Below are 16,610 nucleotides of genomic sequence, written 5' to 3' on the forward strand. Positions count from 1 at the left end.
AAAAAGATTCAGAGACAATTTACTTGATAAACAGCTTAAAATTGATGCCTGTTATATAACTTTCTCCATATACTTTCTGTGCTCCCAAGACGTGTCGAGTGTGTTGTGATAAGAGAAAAAAAACACCTTTTTATAAAAAAACGTCCTCCTGTCCTCTCAGTCTTTGTCTCCGGAGGATGAAATCTGCATGAAGCTCAAAAAGACGGTCACTTGACTCCCGACATCTTGTTTGCGTGTAAACAGAGCACCAGTAGTGTCTTGGTTCCATGTGTCTCTTCTGTACAAAAGTATAAATATATGCTTTCTCTCCATTTTTTTTTCTTTTTTCTTTTTTTTTTTTTGTTCACATATCTAGGATGTCGCGGACAAAAAAATGGTTGTTTTAGTTCCTAAAAACACACCAGTGTTGCAGTATCTGTGCTGGAGGTTGCCAGTTTTTGTTGTATTTGTTCCCCACCCTTTAGATCCCGATTTGCTGGCTTGTGTTGACTTTTACCGTCGGGTGTTTGCTTGGTGTTGGTTGATCGTCTTTGCATAAATAAAAAGGTTTCGGCACAGTCCGCGGCCACTGGGCCAAAAAAACAAGGGAAAAAAAAGATAAACAACCGTTGTGTCCGTTTTAGCTACAGCAGATCCATCTTGGGTCTGTAATGGAGCAGGAGGGGGGATTTCTGTAGGGGAAAAAAAACAAAACAACCTCAGTATGAGCAGTTTTTGTGGAATAGACCACAATTAGATTATCAACTATACCTACGCATGCTATGCCTGTCAAGCTTTGTATTGCTGCACATTGAAGCAGTGTGGACATAAGTAAGATACTTAACAAGAGTTGGTCTTTTTGTTCCAGCCTACCAAAAACAAAAATGTTCAGAAAAATTGTAAGGAATCGATTTAACAGCCAGTAACGTTAGTCTAGCTTGCAACTGAAGAAACTTGATGAAAAACATCATGAGGTCAAGGAAAGATATGAAGGAGTTTTCCTCAGGACTCGCTGCAGTTGGTGTTTCCTAAGAGAATTTGACTGTACTTGCACGAGGGCCGCAAGTAGTTGTGGGACATCTCTACCTTCTTTCCTTTGGTAATCGTCCAGCGTATCCTATGCTAAAGGTTATTCACTCAGTTAGGAACCTTCCTAAGCAAAAGGACTTTACGACCACAGCCCGAGTGTTACTCCAAGGCTAAGAGCATTAGCATGTTACGAGCTAATTAACATTGTTTTGTAAAGTGTGAAGTGGGATTCTGCCCTTGATATATAATTGCTTGACTGATATAATAGTGGGGCCTGCAATACAACACTGCCTTTATTTCTTGTGATAGCATGGATCATCATCAACTGATGAGGATGCACTAAGTTAGCATTATCTGATACATGTAGCCATTATTTGGATACGAGTCAGTTGGAAACATTAAAACGTCTCTCTGACAACGTTTTCAACCAACTCATGCAGAATGAACCTACCACTGATTAGCTTGCTAAGAGGCCGTTTTAGGCCAAAAATTGACAGTTATGCCGACTAAAAATAAGAAGTGGATTGTGACAAATTATGTCTAATCAAAGAATAACTGTTTCATAAGTTACCACAAATTCAGAATCATTACAAAGCAGTGTAAGAATGTAAAGCTTGACAGGCACAGCAATGGTAAGGGGGGTTGGGGCTTAGGACACGGTCAGATGGGGAAGATGTCTCCAATAAAGCATTTCAGTTCATTCATTGCATCTCAGCATTCTGACACAGTAATGGGAAACATAATATTATGAAAACATAAATATAAATTTTGAGATTTAAGATTTGATGAGTAAACGACTAATTAATCATCAGTCAAAACTGAATCAACTGATTAGAGTTTAATAAGACTGAATCCTATTCCATCTACAAATCAACACAGCTACAGAGGCCTGTAAAATTTAGCAATATAAATTAAATTTCACAAAACTATCACCACATTGTGATGCAATACTTGTGTGTATGAGTCACCTTAAATCTCCATCTTGTCACAACAACAAATTTCAAAGTGTGGTCCTTTCCCAGGATTTCCTCGTTGCATAAAATGTCCAGCTGTGAAAAGATGACAAAAGAGCAAATTAATGAACAACTTCTGACCTCAGTGTTTGAACATAAACTTCCATTTCCCTGCAGAGCGTTTAGGAACATAACTAGACTATGATCAACACTGGTTGGAGGAACCTGCTGTTAGACTATCAAGCAGTGTGGTGTAAAAATGAAGCTTCCACCACCCATATTCTGCCCCTTGGCTCCCATTTTTCAGTAATACATAACTGTTTGTTGAAGAGGAAGCAGATTTGACATGGCGTGGCCCCTGGCTCCTGAGCAGCAGTGGGGCTTTTTGGGAAAACACAGAAATTCAGCAGTGGCTGAACACGAGACTCGCTCACAAATCTACCTCTCCTCCTGTGAAGTCAACATTGATATTCTACTGAGCAGCACTTCACATCTGCATCTGCCAGTCAATACTGAGAGACAGAGAGGAGGCTGGAGACAAACACTGCCACAGCGCCACCTGCTGCCTCTGACTGGCAGGAGGCTCTGATGGATACACAGCAGCCGGCGTTTATCAGCACTGACAGAGTAGAGGAAACTGTCCAGATCTGTGATTAGGAGGAGACCAAAAATAATCCAGAGGGAGAGCTGGAGAGCTGTGATTTCATCTTGAGAGTCAATGAGGGCTTTTATATCAAAATAAAAAATACAAAAAAAACAACAACAGAAAAGAGCCTCCTTGATTTCCTTAAACAAACCAGAATGTGTGTGAATCACAGCTTTGGGACAATGCTTATAATCCTCATGCATCTCTCTTTGCAGGTTTATTTTAATGACACTTCTTCATTCATGTCCATTCAAAACAAAAATACCCAAAATATTTTTCTTGTAGTGTCTCAAAAATAAATATTTGCTGGTTTTCTTTGTCATCTTTGACAGTAAATTGAAGATCTTTGTGTTTTTCACCATTGATTGTCACTGATTATTTGGTTGGTTCAGAAAATAATTGGCAGATTAATTACTGTTGTAAATAATCAGTAGTTGCAGGCCTATATGCAACAGACATTGATGGCACATTATTTTAAGACAGAGATAGAAGTAGAGCTGCTACAACTAGTCAATTAATTGATCAGTGATTGAAAGAAAAGTAAACCTGCAGAAGATGATTAATGATACTTTTTCATTCAAGTAAAGCAAAAAATAGCCCAAACTTAACTTCTTTTATCTTCACAAATGTGAATATTTGCTCATTTTCTTTTTCTTCTGGAATTGTAAACTCAAGATCGTTGGGATATTGACTATTGGTAGCACAACACTGACCCAAATGGTTATTCTGTTAGTTGAGAAAATTATTTTTAGATAAACAAGGAGTCAAATATTTGCTTGTTCCAGATTCTTCAATGGAAGAAGAATTTGGAATTAGGAATTTGATGTCTGTCTTTGTCATTTACGACAGTAAATGAAGAGTCTTTGAGTTTTGTACTGTTGGTTGGAGAATGATGAGCATTTTCACATACATTTTATAGACTAAATAGTAATCAATTAATCCTAAAAAAAAACAAAGATAATAACAGATAATCAATAATCTAAACTAGAATGTCACTCAGTAGAGCACCATCCTCTGCCAAGGCCCAGCGGTCCCCTTTAATTCAATCAAGCCTAATCCAATATCTCTTAAAACATTTATTTATTTGAATCTACATCCAATCATACTCACTCAGAGATACTAGACACCTAAATACCCCTGATTTTTTCATCAAGACCCATCCATTACTGCCTGAGAAACTGATGAAAATGTAGAAAAATGTCCAATTCTCAATGTTATAGCAAGTGACAAACTAACCAACAAACACAGGCAAAAACACCAGCTCCTTGGCGGAGTGCTACAAGCATACTCCAAAACAGCCGCAAAGCACTCAGAAGGTGAGCCTGAGGGGGTCACAAGATAATTAACAAGAAAAGAAAGGAAGGAAGAAAAAAAACGACTTTTCTCACGTCTTTGCTTCTTTTTTGTGACATACCAGAGAGTTTTACCTCCTTCGGACTTTATAAAAATTAATAATTAAAAAAAGAAAGCATCGGCCTTTGTTATATCGTAGGTGTGAAAGTGAAAACCACACAAATAAAATAAGCTGAAGGTTCCTTTATGAGGTAATATCTCCTCCAGTCACTTTGTAAGATTAAGTAAACCTTGTTAAAGAGGTTGGTCTGTTGTTCTTTTCCTTTATTCAGGCGTTCAGTTCCGGCAGACACATTTAGATGGGTGACAGGACCACAACTGTGGGTTTACACACTGGAGGAATGAGTAAATAACACGCTGTTGTAACGCTCTGCGCTGAAAACAGAATCGGTTTGAACAACAGCTTTTGATCGTCAACATAAAGAACAACAAAGGCTGGTGAGGAGAGCGCCGCTGCCTCGCCAAAGTTGTGCAATGGAGGCCGACGATATGATGGAGCCTGCCCACTCATCTCTGTGACAGCCAGTAAAAAAAGACAGAAAATTAAAAAATAGGACACAAAGGCGTCTGTGATGATTATTCACAGCACTCTAAAAATCCATCTGTCAAATTATCGCCCACCGTTCTCCCCTGCTGCTCCGAACGGGGCGGTAAAGACAATAAATAGAAAAATTACCACATTGGGATATCATGGGGGCTTGTTTCCTGCTAAATATAACAAACACAACGGCCTCGCATGAGTCAGTGCAGGAAAGTATGAAACTGACCTTTATGTAATTTCTTGTGATTAACTAAACTTTCTGATGCACATGGCCCAAACCGTCCAGCTGGTGCACCAAACACGTTCAAACAAACGGCAAGAATTAAAACGATTCGCTACAAACTGATACAAATCCACTTTGGAGAAAAAAAGATGTAGTCTGTCAGATTTCTACAAGCGCAAATGATTGTTTCTACATGATTTGTCAAGCTCGGGAATTAAGATGACTGAGAAGAATAATCCATAGTCATGCTCATCGTGTCACAAAATTAATTTCAGACTGAAAATCCTTGAAAAGAAAACCAATATTTCCTTTTGGTCACTCATCTGCCTCACCATTTCAGACTATCAGCAGGTGTTACCTGAAAAAATATTTGACTGGTGCCAAATGTTGGTTTAAAGGTTATTAATATGTACAAAACTAAACTTAAGCAGGAAGAAAATCCTTCTCTTGACTTTGTTTCATTATCCTGGGATCTTTGTAGTTTCACAGTTGTATCCCTTCACTGAAACTACATTTAGCATGTGACAGATGTACAATGGTCTCCTCTTAGTGCACCTCTTTCTGGGCTGGTTGGAGTGTGTTATTATCTGTACCTCATTAAATGATGTCAGGTTAAGCTTTTTGGCGATGAACTTCTTGAGGTGGAGGACTGTGGCTTGTGCTGAACAGCGGATCCACTTGCGCTTCAGACCTCGAAGCTTGCTGCTGTTGCACTCCAAGCAGATGCTGACCTGTGAGAGGAAACACAAAACATGAAAACATTAATATGAATCTATACAGGAGTATCAATATCTATTTCAGGCAAAAGGGCAACACGGTATGTAGTAAAGTGAAAGTCACAATAGGGAACAGATTTGAGAAAGACATCTGTGGCCCCCAGAGGACAAATCTTTGTGACTCTGGAGATCACCTGACTTTTGATTTAGCACCAACAAACAGTTAAAACAAGAGTTAAAAACTTCATGTCAAAATATCTCAAAAATATATTTAAAAAATCTCACTTTGAGGTTGATGCTAATATAGTTTGCCAACATGCTGAGTGTTAGCACGTTAATGTGTTACTGCTTACCATATAAAGTTTATAACAAGACAAAACAAGAGTACAAAAAGATAGTTTAGCATCTAAGATTTGCAGTTGTCGCCATTTTTCATCTCGTTCAACTAATTTATCTTTTGTCGTGTAAAGAAAATGGCTGCCTCACACGACCACTAGCTTGGCTGTCAACTTTTAGTCTTGTTTGTTATCATGAAGTAGGAGAACAACAGGGGCAGTGCTGCTGTTTTTGAAACCAGTTTTGGGTTTACAGCTGAACATAAGAGAAGCTAACTTTACATTCTCAGCATCTCAAACTCTGCAAGTCCACAAATGACCTGAGAGTTACTTATTTCCTCTAATCTTTTAAGAAACACACTTTAGGATTATAAAAAAGATGATATGATAGCTGGTTAATTCAGGCACTGGTGCCGATTTCTAATTCTGCTGGTCCTGCACGTCTCACTGAACCAGTGATGTCTGTTTGAGTTTGGCTTATTGTGTTCTTTCATGCGACCAAGTGTTGCTGCTATTGGTCTGTGCACTTGTTTTCCCCTGAGGTGAAACGGTAGGTGGTTTTGGCAGTCGATGGTTGCAGGAGTCAGAATGCATTACTGCCATTACTGAGCTCCTGCTCCCACAGATCAAGGACCAGAGCTTTAGATTTCTTCATCTGTGGGTGTCCTTCTGTCTGTCTCTCTCTCTTCTGAGGCAGGAAAAAGCACCATCACCCTGGTTTGTGCGTAAACTTGGAAATCATCTCTGTTCTCAAATAAACACTGGCAGTGCTTCAGTGCTCCGTAATATATCTGCTTTCCAGTGGCGCTGGGGATGAGAGAGGCTCATAATGTGAAATAAAAGCCTCGGTAGTGATCTGGACTCCACTGCGGCTCCACTTCAGTTACATTACATTACAGTACATTAGTGACGATGATGTGGAGCCAAAGAGTCCTGCTACAGCTGTACACACACTCTCAGACGTGACTGATGCAACAGTGAACAACAAGAAAATATCACGCAGAGAAAGCTTATCACTATTTTACAGGCTCATTACTGAGTCCTGGATGCTCACAGTTGTCTGAGGAAATACATCTACTGGTGTTGTTTTACTTAAATCTGTGTGTAGTTGTGTGTGAAAGAAAAGCTGAAGCCTCTCCGTGTGAGTATTGGGTTTGGACCGCTAATAAATCAGGCTTTGGGAATTCAAGGCTCGATTAATAATTCAGAGCAAAGCTGCGTTCTCCAGTTTCTCCAAAGTCGACCCTTTAAGCCCAAAATAGCTGTAGTTCATTAAGTTTTCTCATCTTTTCTCACCCCACAGAGATCTTTACCCTGTCCACAGACTTCATACCTCATTTGAATATATTAACCTCTGAAACTTTGCTCATAATAAAGGTTTTTCTTTGATTAATCGTGGCTCTACTGTAATCCTTTTTTTGTTGTTGTTTTGCTGCTTTCCTGAGCTTTCTCTGGCTCTGCCTCACGCCCCAAGGTTACACTCTGAAAGGTCGTCCAGAAGACAGCGGGGAAGTGTTCTGGAAGTCGGCCATGCGTGCCGGTTCGCCTGCCGGTTCTTACATCTGAGTGGCTTCTGCATCTTCAGTGACATCTTGATGGGGGGTCGGGCAGCTTTCTGGGACAATTTTTGTCCCTCATCTTCATCCTTCGTGATGGCAACTGCTGCTATCCTTCCTCTGGACTTCCTTCTCTTTGCTTTTGTTCACATGTATCATGTAAGACTATAAACCCCCTGAGATGTACCATGTTGTTTTATATTTTCCAATCTCTCTTCACCACTCCCTGCCTTTCTAATGCAATTCATCTTTCATTATGACATTCTTGGCTCTCTACAATTTGGGTTGGTTGCTACATTGTGGAAAATAAAAGGGCTTTTAGGGATGCTTACAGCATTAAGTGTCCTCAAATGTCTCTTTACTGTATGTAGCTGAATGACAGTTTGTATAAGCGAACGCAAAAAATGTATCCTTCAAGTAACTAGGTGGACTTGTTTCTTCCATACAGCTCCTTTGTTCTGAAGATAAGCTGCAGCATTAGTTTGGAGTGTAAACAGTAATATGCTGCACCACTGCTGTCGCAAATCGGTGGGTAAACATAAGGTAGTCTGCACAAAGAAAGAAATGTAGAAGATTCCTTGAAGAGGGTCTAAATACAAGGTTCTGTAAATAGGCAACACCTCCATCAGCCTCTTATTTTTACACAGAATGAGACAACTCTTTCAGGTTATCATGGCAGCAATCATTTTTTATCCTTCATCTAGATGACAGTGATTTTGATTAGAGAGGAACATCACTTGTGTTTCTGTCAGAAATGTGTGCTTGGTCAATGCACTGCATTGCCTGATGATGCTGTCCTGCAATTTTTGCCAACACCCCCTGACATTGGTCTCAATGTAATTAATGAAAAGATGAAGGGTCAATCCATACCAACTCACCTAGGACCTCCCAGTTCATGTTGGGATTTTAAAGGAGCGACTGGCTGCCGCATCTACATGTACCGCTGTCATTGTGGCGTTTTTTCTTTGTCAATCTTTTTTCAGTCATGGATCATCTTAAAATGTTCTTAAAATTCACAAAAACTATTAAGTTAAAGGGACCTTGCAGAAGCTTTTAAAGAAATTAAAATCATCCTTCTTGAAAAAAAAAATCCACTGCCAAAATGTCTTAATGTGAGGGTTTTCAGCTGCAAAAGGTATATTTAGATCATTTGTTAAGCAGTACCAAATAGCTTCTGGATGTGAAAGAACTATATAAATACTACACAGAATCAAAATTTGGTTGCAAGAAAGTGAAAACTAGTGGGGATAAAAGTTTTTTAAATAAATTATTCCTTTTTGGGTAAATAAGGATTTATTGTTATTAATTTAATCACTATAAAACATTCAACATGCAACAACTATTCTGATGAATACATGTTGCACATCATCATGAGGGTTTCTTGGATGTTCAGGACAAATTTCAACTCAGTTCAATGAAAAAAAAGCAGTGGGTGAGGCTGAGATTACATATCCAAAGAATCACAGAAATTATTCAATTTGCTCCACAGCCAAACTTCAAAAAAATATTTCGTAAAAAAGTATTAGGAATACAGTTTAGGTATCAAGATTCTGTGGATTTTATAGATTTTTTTACATGATTTCTTTAAAGAAAATCAACAACATGATTTGGGAAAGGTCTGAATTCTGGGTGAGTTAGCGTGGAATGACCCATATGTTTTATGACAAGTGCTACTTTCAGGCGGTTATCGTCTCTCATTCCATCTTAAAGATTCCTACTTTCAGAGTGAGCATATCTCCAGCATCTGATTCCATCACAGTCATTTCTATTTATGCTCCTCATTTCAGCCATTTCCCCTCTGTCTGTTCTGATGAAATTCACCTTCTTAATGTTCACCGCCTCCTCCTAACTCTCATGATCCCTCCCTTCAGACATTAATTCCAAAGACTTACATTCCAATAACTTTTCTCACTGCGTGTCTTTTTCACTCTCTATCCTTCAAATCTCTCGTTTTCATCACCTCATATTCCTCGGCTCTCCTCCTCCTCCTCCTCCTCCTCCTCCTCCTCCTCCTCTCGGTGACATTTGACATGACTGCATTCAGCTCACACAGTCAACCATATTAGCTATTCTGAACGCATTCTGCACGGCTGCTGAAAATCCAAAAGGGCAAGATCTTCACCCTCATCGAGGCAGCCTGCCTTCCCCACATGGCAGCAGGAGAGAGCTGGCTGATTGGAGACGACCAGCTTGGTTTTTCAAATCTGCATGTTGTGTTTTTTGTCCTCTCAAAACGTCAAAGATGGTATAAAACCAATTTCTTCAGCCTGTGTAATGCTGCGGGGGAGACGCTTTGTGTCTCTGATAGTGTCTGTCCGACACAACAATAACTCGGCTCTCTCTGCATTATTAATATCAGTTCGTAGCGCTTGAGAACGTGCCAGAATACAAATGAAATCAAGAAAAGCCCAATTTCCATTTTAAATGTGTTCAGTGGATGGTAGCAGTGTGGCAGTGTGGCGTCTGTCACCGAGTGGATCTACACACATCAAACAGCTGAAACACTAAAGACAAAAGAATCCAGTAATTGTAAAACTGCCTGGTAAATCACATGGGGGCCACTTTTATAAAGACAATAATTGATGTGCAGGCTTTTAAGACGATTGTACCCACAATTATCACCAACAGGATTTTTTTTACCCCTCGGTGCTTTTGTTCCTGGCAGCCTGCTTTGAAACCCATAATTATTTTATCCAATTTGCTTCTTCTAATCACTGCTAAAGACTAACCAATGTGTACTGCCTCCCAAATTTCCCTTTAAATTATAAAACTGGTTTATTGTTAAAGCTCGGGTGTAACCTAATTACATTAAAAACCATTCCTACTCACATCTGGTGGTGTCTATTCAAGCGGATAGTTTAGATTGTATTTACCCATGGACTTCCAATTCAGATATTTCTACCTCCACACCATTAAATTAAGGATATCATTATGTTCGTTCTTAGGGGTGGGAATATTTCATTGATCCCAATGCCATTAACAAGTCTTAATTATTATTAATTTTGATTACTGATCAATTATCAGTTTGGAAAAGGTGTATCGATACGGATACAGGCTGTGCTTTCTCGCTCTCTCTCCTCTCTGACAGCGAGTCAACACAAACACTGCTGCTGTGTCCAGGAGAAAAGAGGAGGAAAAGAGGAAAACTGTCCTAAATATATATAGATGGATATAATGCCTTTAGTTTCCCACTGGAAAGTGTTGTCTGACGGCAGAGTAAAAGGTGAAAATATTCTTAATATGGGCAAAACTGAGGGCATGCCGACCACCATCCACTGTAGGTCATACTCTGACTATGGATAAGTACCTCACACAAACCCACTTTAAAAACTGAATTATTCCTTTAAATGTAAAGCAACAAAATTAATGTATTCATATTTCAAAACCAGGGCAAAGAAAATCAAATCAAATCTTCATGGTCAGCAGGAGTAGGCAATTTGTCTTTCTATTTTAGTCGAACCAAGTGAGCGAGAGGCTGTCATTTTAAGAGGCCCTGGAGAGGAAATGAGAAACATAAATTGCTGTCCATCAGTAAGTGAGGGCTTACCTGCTCGTCGCTACGGTGATAGTCGTTGTCCTCTTCTGGCTTCTCCTCTCCTGCTTCTTTATTGGCCGTCTCCTCTGATTTTGTGTCGCCTGTGCAGCAAAACAAAAGGAGGAAGAGCAATGAGCTGCCACGTTGCACACTATGCGATCAAACATTTCATTAGTGCATAGTTGGACACTTCATTGTGTTGAAGTGCATCTGCATGTTTCTGTTTCCGGTGATCGAGCAGCGTGTTTCTCTCATCACACTCATTAACTTAAGTCAAGAAGCTTGAGCTTAATTGACGTCCGTGGTGGCCCTGCCGAAGACAAGACTTGTCTGCAGACGCAGGGGAAAGGGACATGTTTGTATCTGCAGTATTTACACAGCCTGTGCCTGCTGGAGCGTAAAAACACCCCCTGCAGAGGTCCATTTATAAGGCAATTACATGTCGGAGGGTGTCAAAGCATCCCTTCTACAACTTATCCACTGTCTGGGCATGTCTCTAATGCAGGGCAACTTCTAACCAGAAAATAACCCACTCATTTTCCATAGCGATTAGCCTTCATGGGGGCTGGCTTCAGTTCTACCTTAATTGAGTTTGTCCTGTTTTGCCATTTGTTCCGTTTTTCAGGGGAATGAGAGCAGATATGGGAGGATATTAGAGGGAGCAGCAATCTCCGGTGAGCGTATGGTAAAATAAGAAGAAAGAGATTTCTCCCACGCTGTGCAGCTGAGGGTAATGTGTTCAGAGTGGTGAAAGAAAGGTAAGATACTGTTTAATAAAACACCAGAGAGAGCTTTAGGTTTGGAGATGGAAGAAGCCTGAAGGACAGACAACTTTAGTCAACTATATTAAAAGAGTTAATGTGAAATATGTGAGAGAAAATTTGTTTTAGGGAGGAGTTATTTATAAAAAAAAACACAAGGTTATATTCCCTCCAGAGAGTTATTAAGTAAGTGTGGATGAATGGAAAGTAAAAAAAAAAACAAAAAAGTAAGGATTCAGATCGACAGAGTTGTCAATCAGCATTTGCAGCAGCAGTAATCTCTTCTCTTAAATGTTTTATAAATTAAAAAACCTGCTTAACTTAATTGCTTAATGGGATGACAAAGAAAACTATTTAACACAGCAAGAATAAATTGGAGAATCCGGTGTAACAAAGACTTCAGATGGGGAAGGTATTATTGTGCAGTGGAAGGAAAGGATAAATTACTTGCAGCGGTAAATCTAGAGCTGAAACTAACACTTTCATTTTCAATTAATCTTAAAATTACTTTCCTGGTGAATCAATGTGAAAAAAGCCTATCACACAAGCTCACTGTGGCATCTTTAAATTGCTTGTTTTGTCCCACCAACACTGCAAAATCCAAAGATATTCAATGATATAAAAGAGAAAAAGCAGCATCCAAACATTTGAGAAACTGGAGGTTTCACAAAATTGTGTTTTTTGGTCTTGTTCCTACAGTTGAGCTTTACTGTGCAGAATGATGGATGTTGATGACACTAGAGGGCTGTTTTCACATTCAGGACTGAAAGTGTAAATTTTCCTCTGTGCTCACTGAAAATCTGATTTCAAGAGGCGGGCCTACAACATGATTTGTGACATCACAAATAGTTTTTAAATCCTGGTCCAATATTCAGCGTACACAAGTGTGATGTAGAAACTTGAAGCCTCCAGTGCACAGACAGTGAGACTGGACTTTACAGTGAAGTAAAGACATCTTGTGTCCAGCAGGAAAACTTGCATATTCATATATTCTTGAATTTCTAACAAGGGAGAAGGAGTAGATATTATTTTTAAAGCGGGGCGTTACTTTGCACATGATAAATTTCATCATTTTGCCATGTACTGCACGTGCCAGCAATCATGAGTGACTTGTACACACACTCACAGAAATACAATACAATGTAGTATCCTAATCATAACCACGTCCAGATACGTTCTTTACTATATCTGGCCCTTAACTTTCATTGTTTAAACTCTAGGTGCATCCTGTAATCCAAAATACTAACATCAAAAGTTCAGCAGCTGAAACTGAAACTACATCAACAAACTACAGAACCTTCCTAAGTGTTTACCAAGAGGTATTATTATTGGCATCATTGTCACAAAGACAACCGGATATTACCATTTTCATTAAAGTAACAAAAAGTGAGTTTATTAATTAATGTAGTTGCTAGTGGAGATGTGAAAGCAGATAGAAATGGTGCCAGGCTGCCAGCCTGACTGGATCAACAGTCTTCATTTTCCAGGGAGATTCCACCAGACAAAATTGCATAGCAATGTGTATAGGGATCCAATCTAAATGCACATAGTGTCATTATTCTATAGCCATCAGCATTTACTGCATAATGATACGTTCAAACAAAAGACTATCACCAGTTTATTCTGGTTTCTTGTGTGCACATAACCACAGTGGAAGACAGACACCAAAGAAACTTCTAAACCTCCGTGAAACAGCATCTACAAAGTTGTCCTGGACAGGTGTGGTTATGTTTTTCTTCTTGTTGGCTGTGAGACTGTACGAGTATTGAATTTTTAGATATGAAACTTAGTTATCAAAGTCAAAATTGTGGCGCTGTGACAAAATTGCTGCACGGATAGGTATTGCTTTTCTGTAACCTTTAAAAACAAAAGAATTTCAGTCCACTCTTCCTTGATTCAGTGGCTGTAATAACGTGGTGTGTGTGTGTGTGTTTGTGTTTGTGTGTGTGGACAGTTTACTTCGGCTCACACTGCAGATGGGATTGCGTTCACCCCTCTGTGACCGTTTTCCGTTCAGGCTAACTGTCACCAATTCCACTGAGTATCTCCGGTAAAGGTCTGAGCCTGCCCCTGTGTCTCTGCAGTGATTGTCTCCAGAGTCGGCCTCGCTGATTGCTTATCAAGAGGGGCTCGCTCCTATTGTTGTGTCTCAACCTTCAAACAACCCTGGAGTACCTCAGTGACTCTAAACAGACATGAAGACCCTGTTTGTGTTTGAGGTAATGGGATGATTGCTTGTGTCGGGGGGATTTAAAAACCGAGCAGTCTGTCTCTGACAAAGTTTCGCTCATTTGGGACAATGAAATCACAAAGGCATGTACAATGACAACATCAAGTGAGGAACATTGGGAACAAGACGGATCAAAAAAGCCAGGTGTGTGTGGGAGTTTATATTGTCATGAAAGAGAAAAGTGCACTCAGCAGACTCATCATGGCACCATGTCCCTTTCTATTCTTGCGTCAAGCACTCAGGAAACAAGGTAATTTAGAGAGATGAGTCTGTTGCGTGCTGGAAGTTTTTGTTCTGTACATGTCAAGTAGTGCTCAGAAGAAAACTCAGTGTACGCACTTTAAAGCGAAGTGAATACAGCTCAGATCATATGTTAATGTCATGGTGCCATCATTGGTTCCCCATCAAATAAAAACAGAGAATGCATCGACACTAAGCTAAAAGCACTGTCATTTGTTTTCTCTTCACCAAAGTTCCCAAGAAAAAACTCTAAAGTAAATGTATTGGACCTAACGTTACCATCATTAACATTTCTGGCCCTGCATGCAGCTCTGAGAAATTAGGAAAAGCTGCTCTGTCCTGTGTCATTAGCGAAGTGCCAGAAGAATTCATTTAACTTGGCTGGTGAGAGAGGACCCCAGAGAAACTTTCTATTTCTGAGGGATTCTGGATAAATGAGCCTTTAATTAAGCGTAATGTGGTTCAGCCCGGCTGGCAGGGCCAACATTAACAAGAGTGCCCACTGTCGCCTGTAGTTAGCGTAGTGTGATCTCTGCTTTACCATGTGTTAGCTTTAGTTTGCCATTCTTAAATAAGAGCTAATGAGCAGCGGCCATGTTAGTCAGAGTGGAAGTAAACAATCCAGAGTCTGGCTGTGTGTTTTACTGCAAAAAGTTACTTTAAACCCCTGTGGTGAATCTGGATATACAAATTCTCACTAAAGTTTGTAGGAAACGATCGAAAAGATGTTTTTGGCCTCGTTAGTGAAACCGTCTGCCTCTAAAAACAACAAGGTTTCTATTCATACTGGAGGTAAAGAAAGACTTTCAGCCTAACAAGTCATTTAGCTTTCAGTTTGTGAAAATAGAGGGTGAAAACCAACCCTTAGACCAGATTTGAGACAGACCAGACGATTGACTCATTTTCTCAACTGCACTCAGACAGTAGCATTCACAATTCACAAAACACACAGAACTCAGTTATCAAAACGTAGTACAATGTGCCTAAAGCTGGTGGAAAAAAGCTTCAAAGCAAAAGAAAAAACTTCATTATTGACCCAAGGGAGAAAACTTCCTGATCAATGAGCCTCCAAATGATATGCACATTTCATCTTCTGTAGTTTTCCTTGCGAGTCAAAAGTCAAAAAATATTTTAATCACAACCCAAGGCTCGAGACTTCATATTTGTTTGTGTTTTTCAGCACACTGAACGGAAATGATGGTGAAAAACAATCGAGGAGTCCCTTGGGTCTCCATTTCTGTTGGCGTCTGAGCAAATGATCCTTAAAATGTGTTTGTGGATGGACGTGTGTTTGTGTGTGAACGTGTGTGTGTTTACGCTCATGTGTGTGCTGTAGCTAAACCTGTCTTCAAGCGACGAGGCACGGGAAGCCGGAGAGCACTTCCACTTCCATTTGAGCCTTAATTACCAAAATCAGAGAAGGGGATTAAGCGAGCGATTAGGCCTGCCAGCATGACAGCCCTCTGGGCACACATTTACACCAGCCCCTGGAAGCAGGCTGGTGCAGAAAAGCCGTTGTGCAGAACAAGCAGGCCGGGGACTCGTTCTCATTGGCTAAATTGCCTTCATCTCTACTGCTTAATGGCTTCTGCCATTACTTGTGGTCGTACTTCTAATGTTACTCATTACAAGTTGGGGGCTTCATGCTTTATGTAGTATGATGAGGATAACGAGACACTCTGAGGTGATGACCTTTCTTTTAGCAGGTGTGTGACAGCATGTAAAAATAGGTTGTTTATCCACAGATATGGTTTAGCCCACTTTAATCCATTTGCCCTTTTCTATACATATGAGCTGGTTTGGCTTGAGTCAGTTTGATTCAACATGTCCGCACAGTGCAGCAGGTGTATTCATCTCTATTACAACATGGCCGCTACCTTCTTGAAGGTGTGTCTTTAACTGATGACAAGCTCGTCTTAAGTCAAAAACGTTTAATGTACCCTCTTTTGCTCTCTTTTTGCCCTCTGCAATGATTGTTGGTGACCAACTACTTAACATCGTGGTTTTTTAGCCTGTTAGAATTTTGCCCAGCATCTACCACTTATTGCTTGAAAAACAGAGCCAGGAGGATGAAATGGATCTAGAAGCGGAAACTATCATTCAATGATGGAAAAGCCCATCTGACCCGACTCCAGATATGATCCATCTCAGGCATGACTCGGCACGTTTGAGCTTGTAATTGAAACACAACAGCATGGCTGGACTTGAAAATGCTCAACATGTTTACTAGTTTACAGTCTTGTTCCCTGCCTTTGCTGGCTTACCACAGCAGATCTTGGCCTGTAAAACCTCCACCACCTTTTGATTAGTGAAACCATTGGTAGGATGTTGTGTGTGGCCCAGGTTGTGTTTCACACCGCCAGTGGTGGTTTTGTGTTGTTGTCTCCTTCTCTCTCCTCAGCCTCTACCTGCTTTCTGGGGCATCTGAATTCAATCGCTCATTGAAGAGGGCATATAGAGAGGGGTGGAGAGGAGGCATCACTATTTGGGGTTTTTCCCTTTCTTTTCTTTTT

The 16,610-nt window shown here is 40.1% G+C and overlaps 1 protein-coding gene across 1 annotated transcript in view; it reads right to left on the reverse strand.

Moving 5' to 3' along the window:
- Positions 1 to 344: 344 nt before the first annotated feature.
- LOC141013429 (polycomb group RING finger protein 3) overlaps positions 345 to 16,610 on the reverse strand; it is a 33,758-nt gene continuing 17,492 nt past the window's right edge. The window contains exons 6-9 of the mRNA XM_073487151.1: positions 10,879 to 10,967; positions 5,318 to 5,455; positions 1,977 to 2,057; positions 345 to 671 (exon numbers count right to left, since the gene is read on the reverse strand). Coding sequence (XP_073343252.1) covers positions 624 to 671; positions 1,977 to 2,057; positions 5,318 to 5,455; positions 10,879 to 10,967 — 356 coding nt within the window. The 3' untranslated portion in view covers positions 345 to 623. The remainder of the gene's footprint in view (positions 672 to 1,976; positions 2,058 to 5,317; positions 5,456 to 10,878; positions 10,968 to 16,610) is intronic.

Source organism: Pagrus major, chromosome 18 (assembly GCF_040436345.1).
Source record: "Pagrus major chromosome 18, Pma_NU_1.0".
Taxonomy (NCBI): Eukaryota; Metazoa; Chordata; class Actinopteri; order Spariformes; family Sparidae; genus Pagrus; species Pagrus major.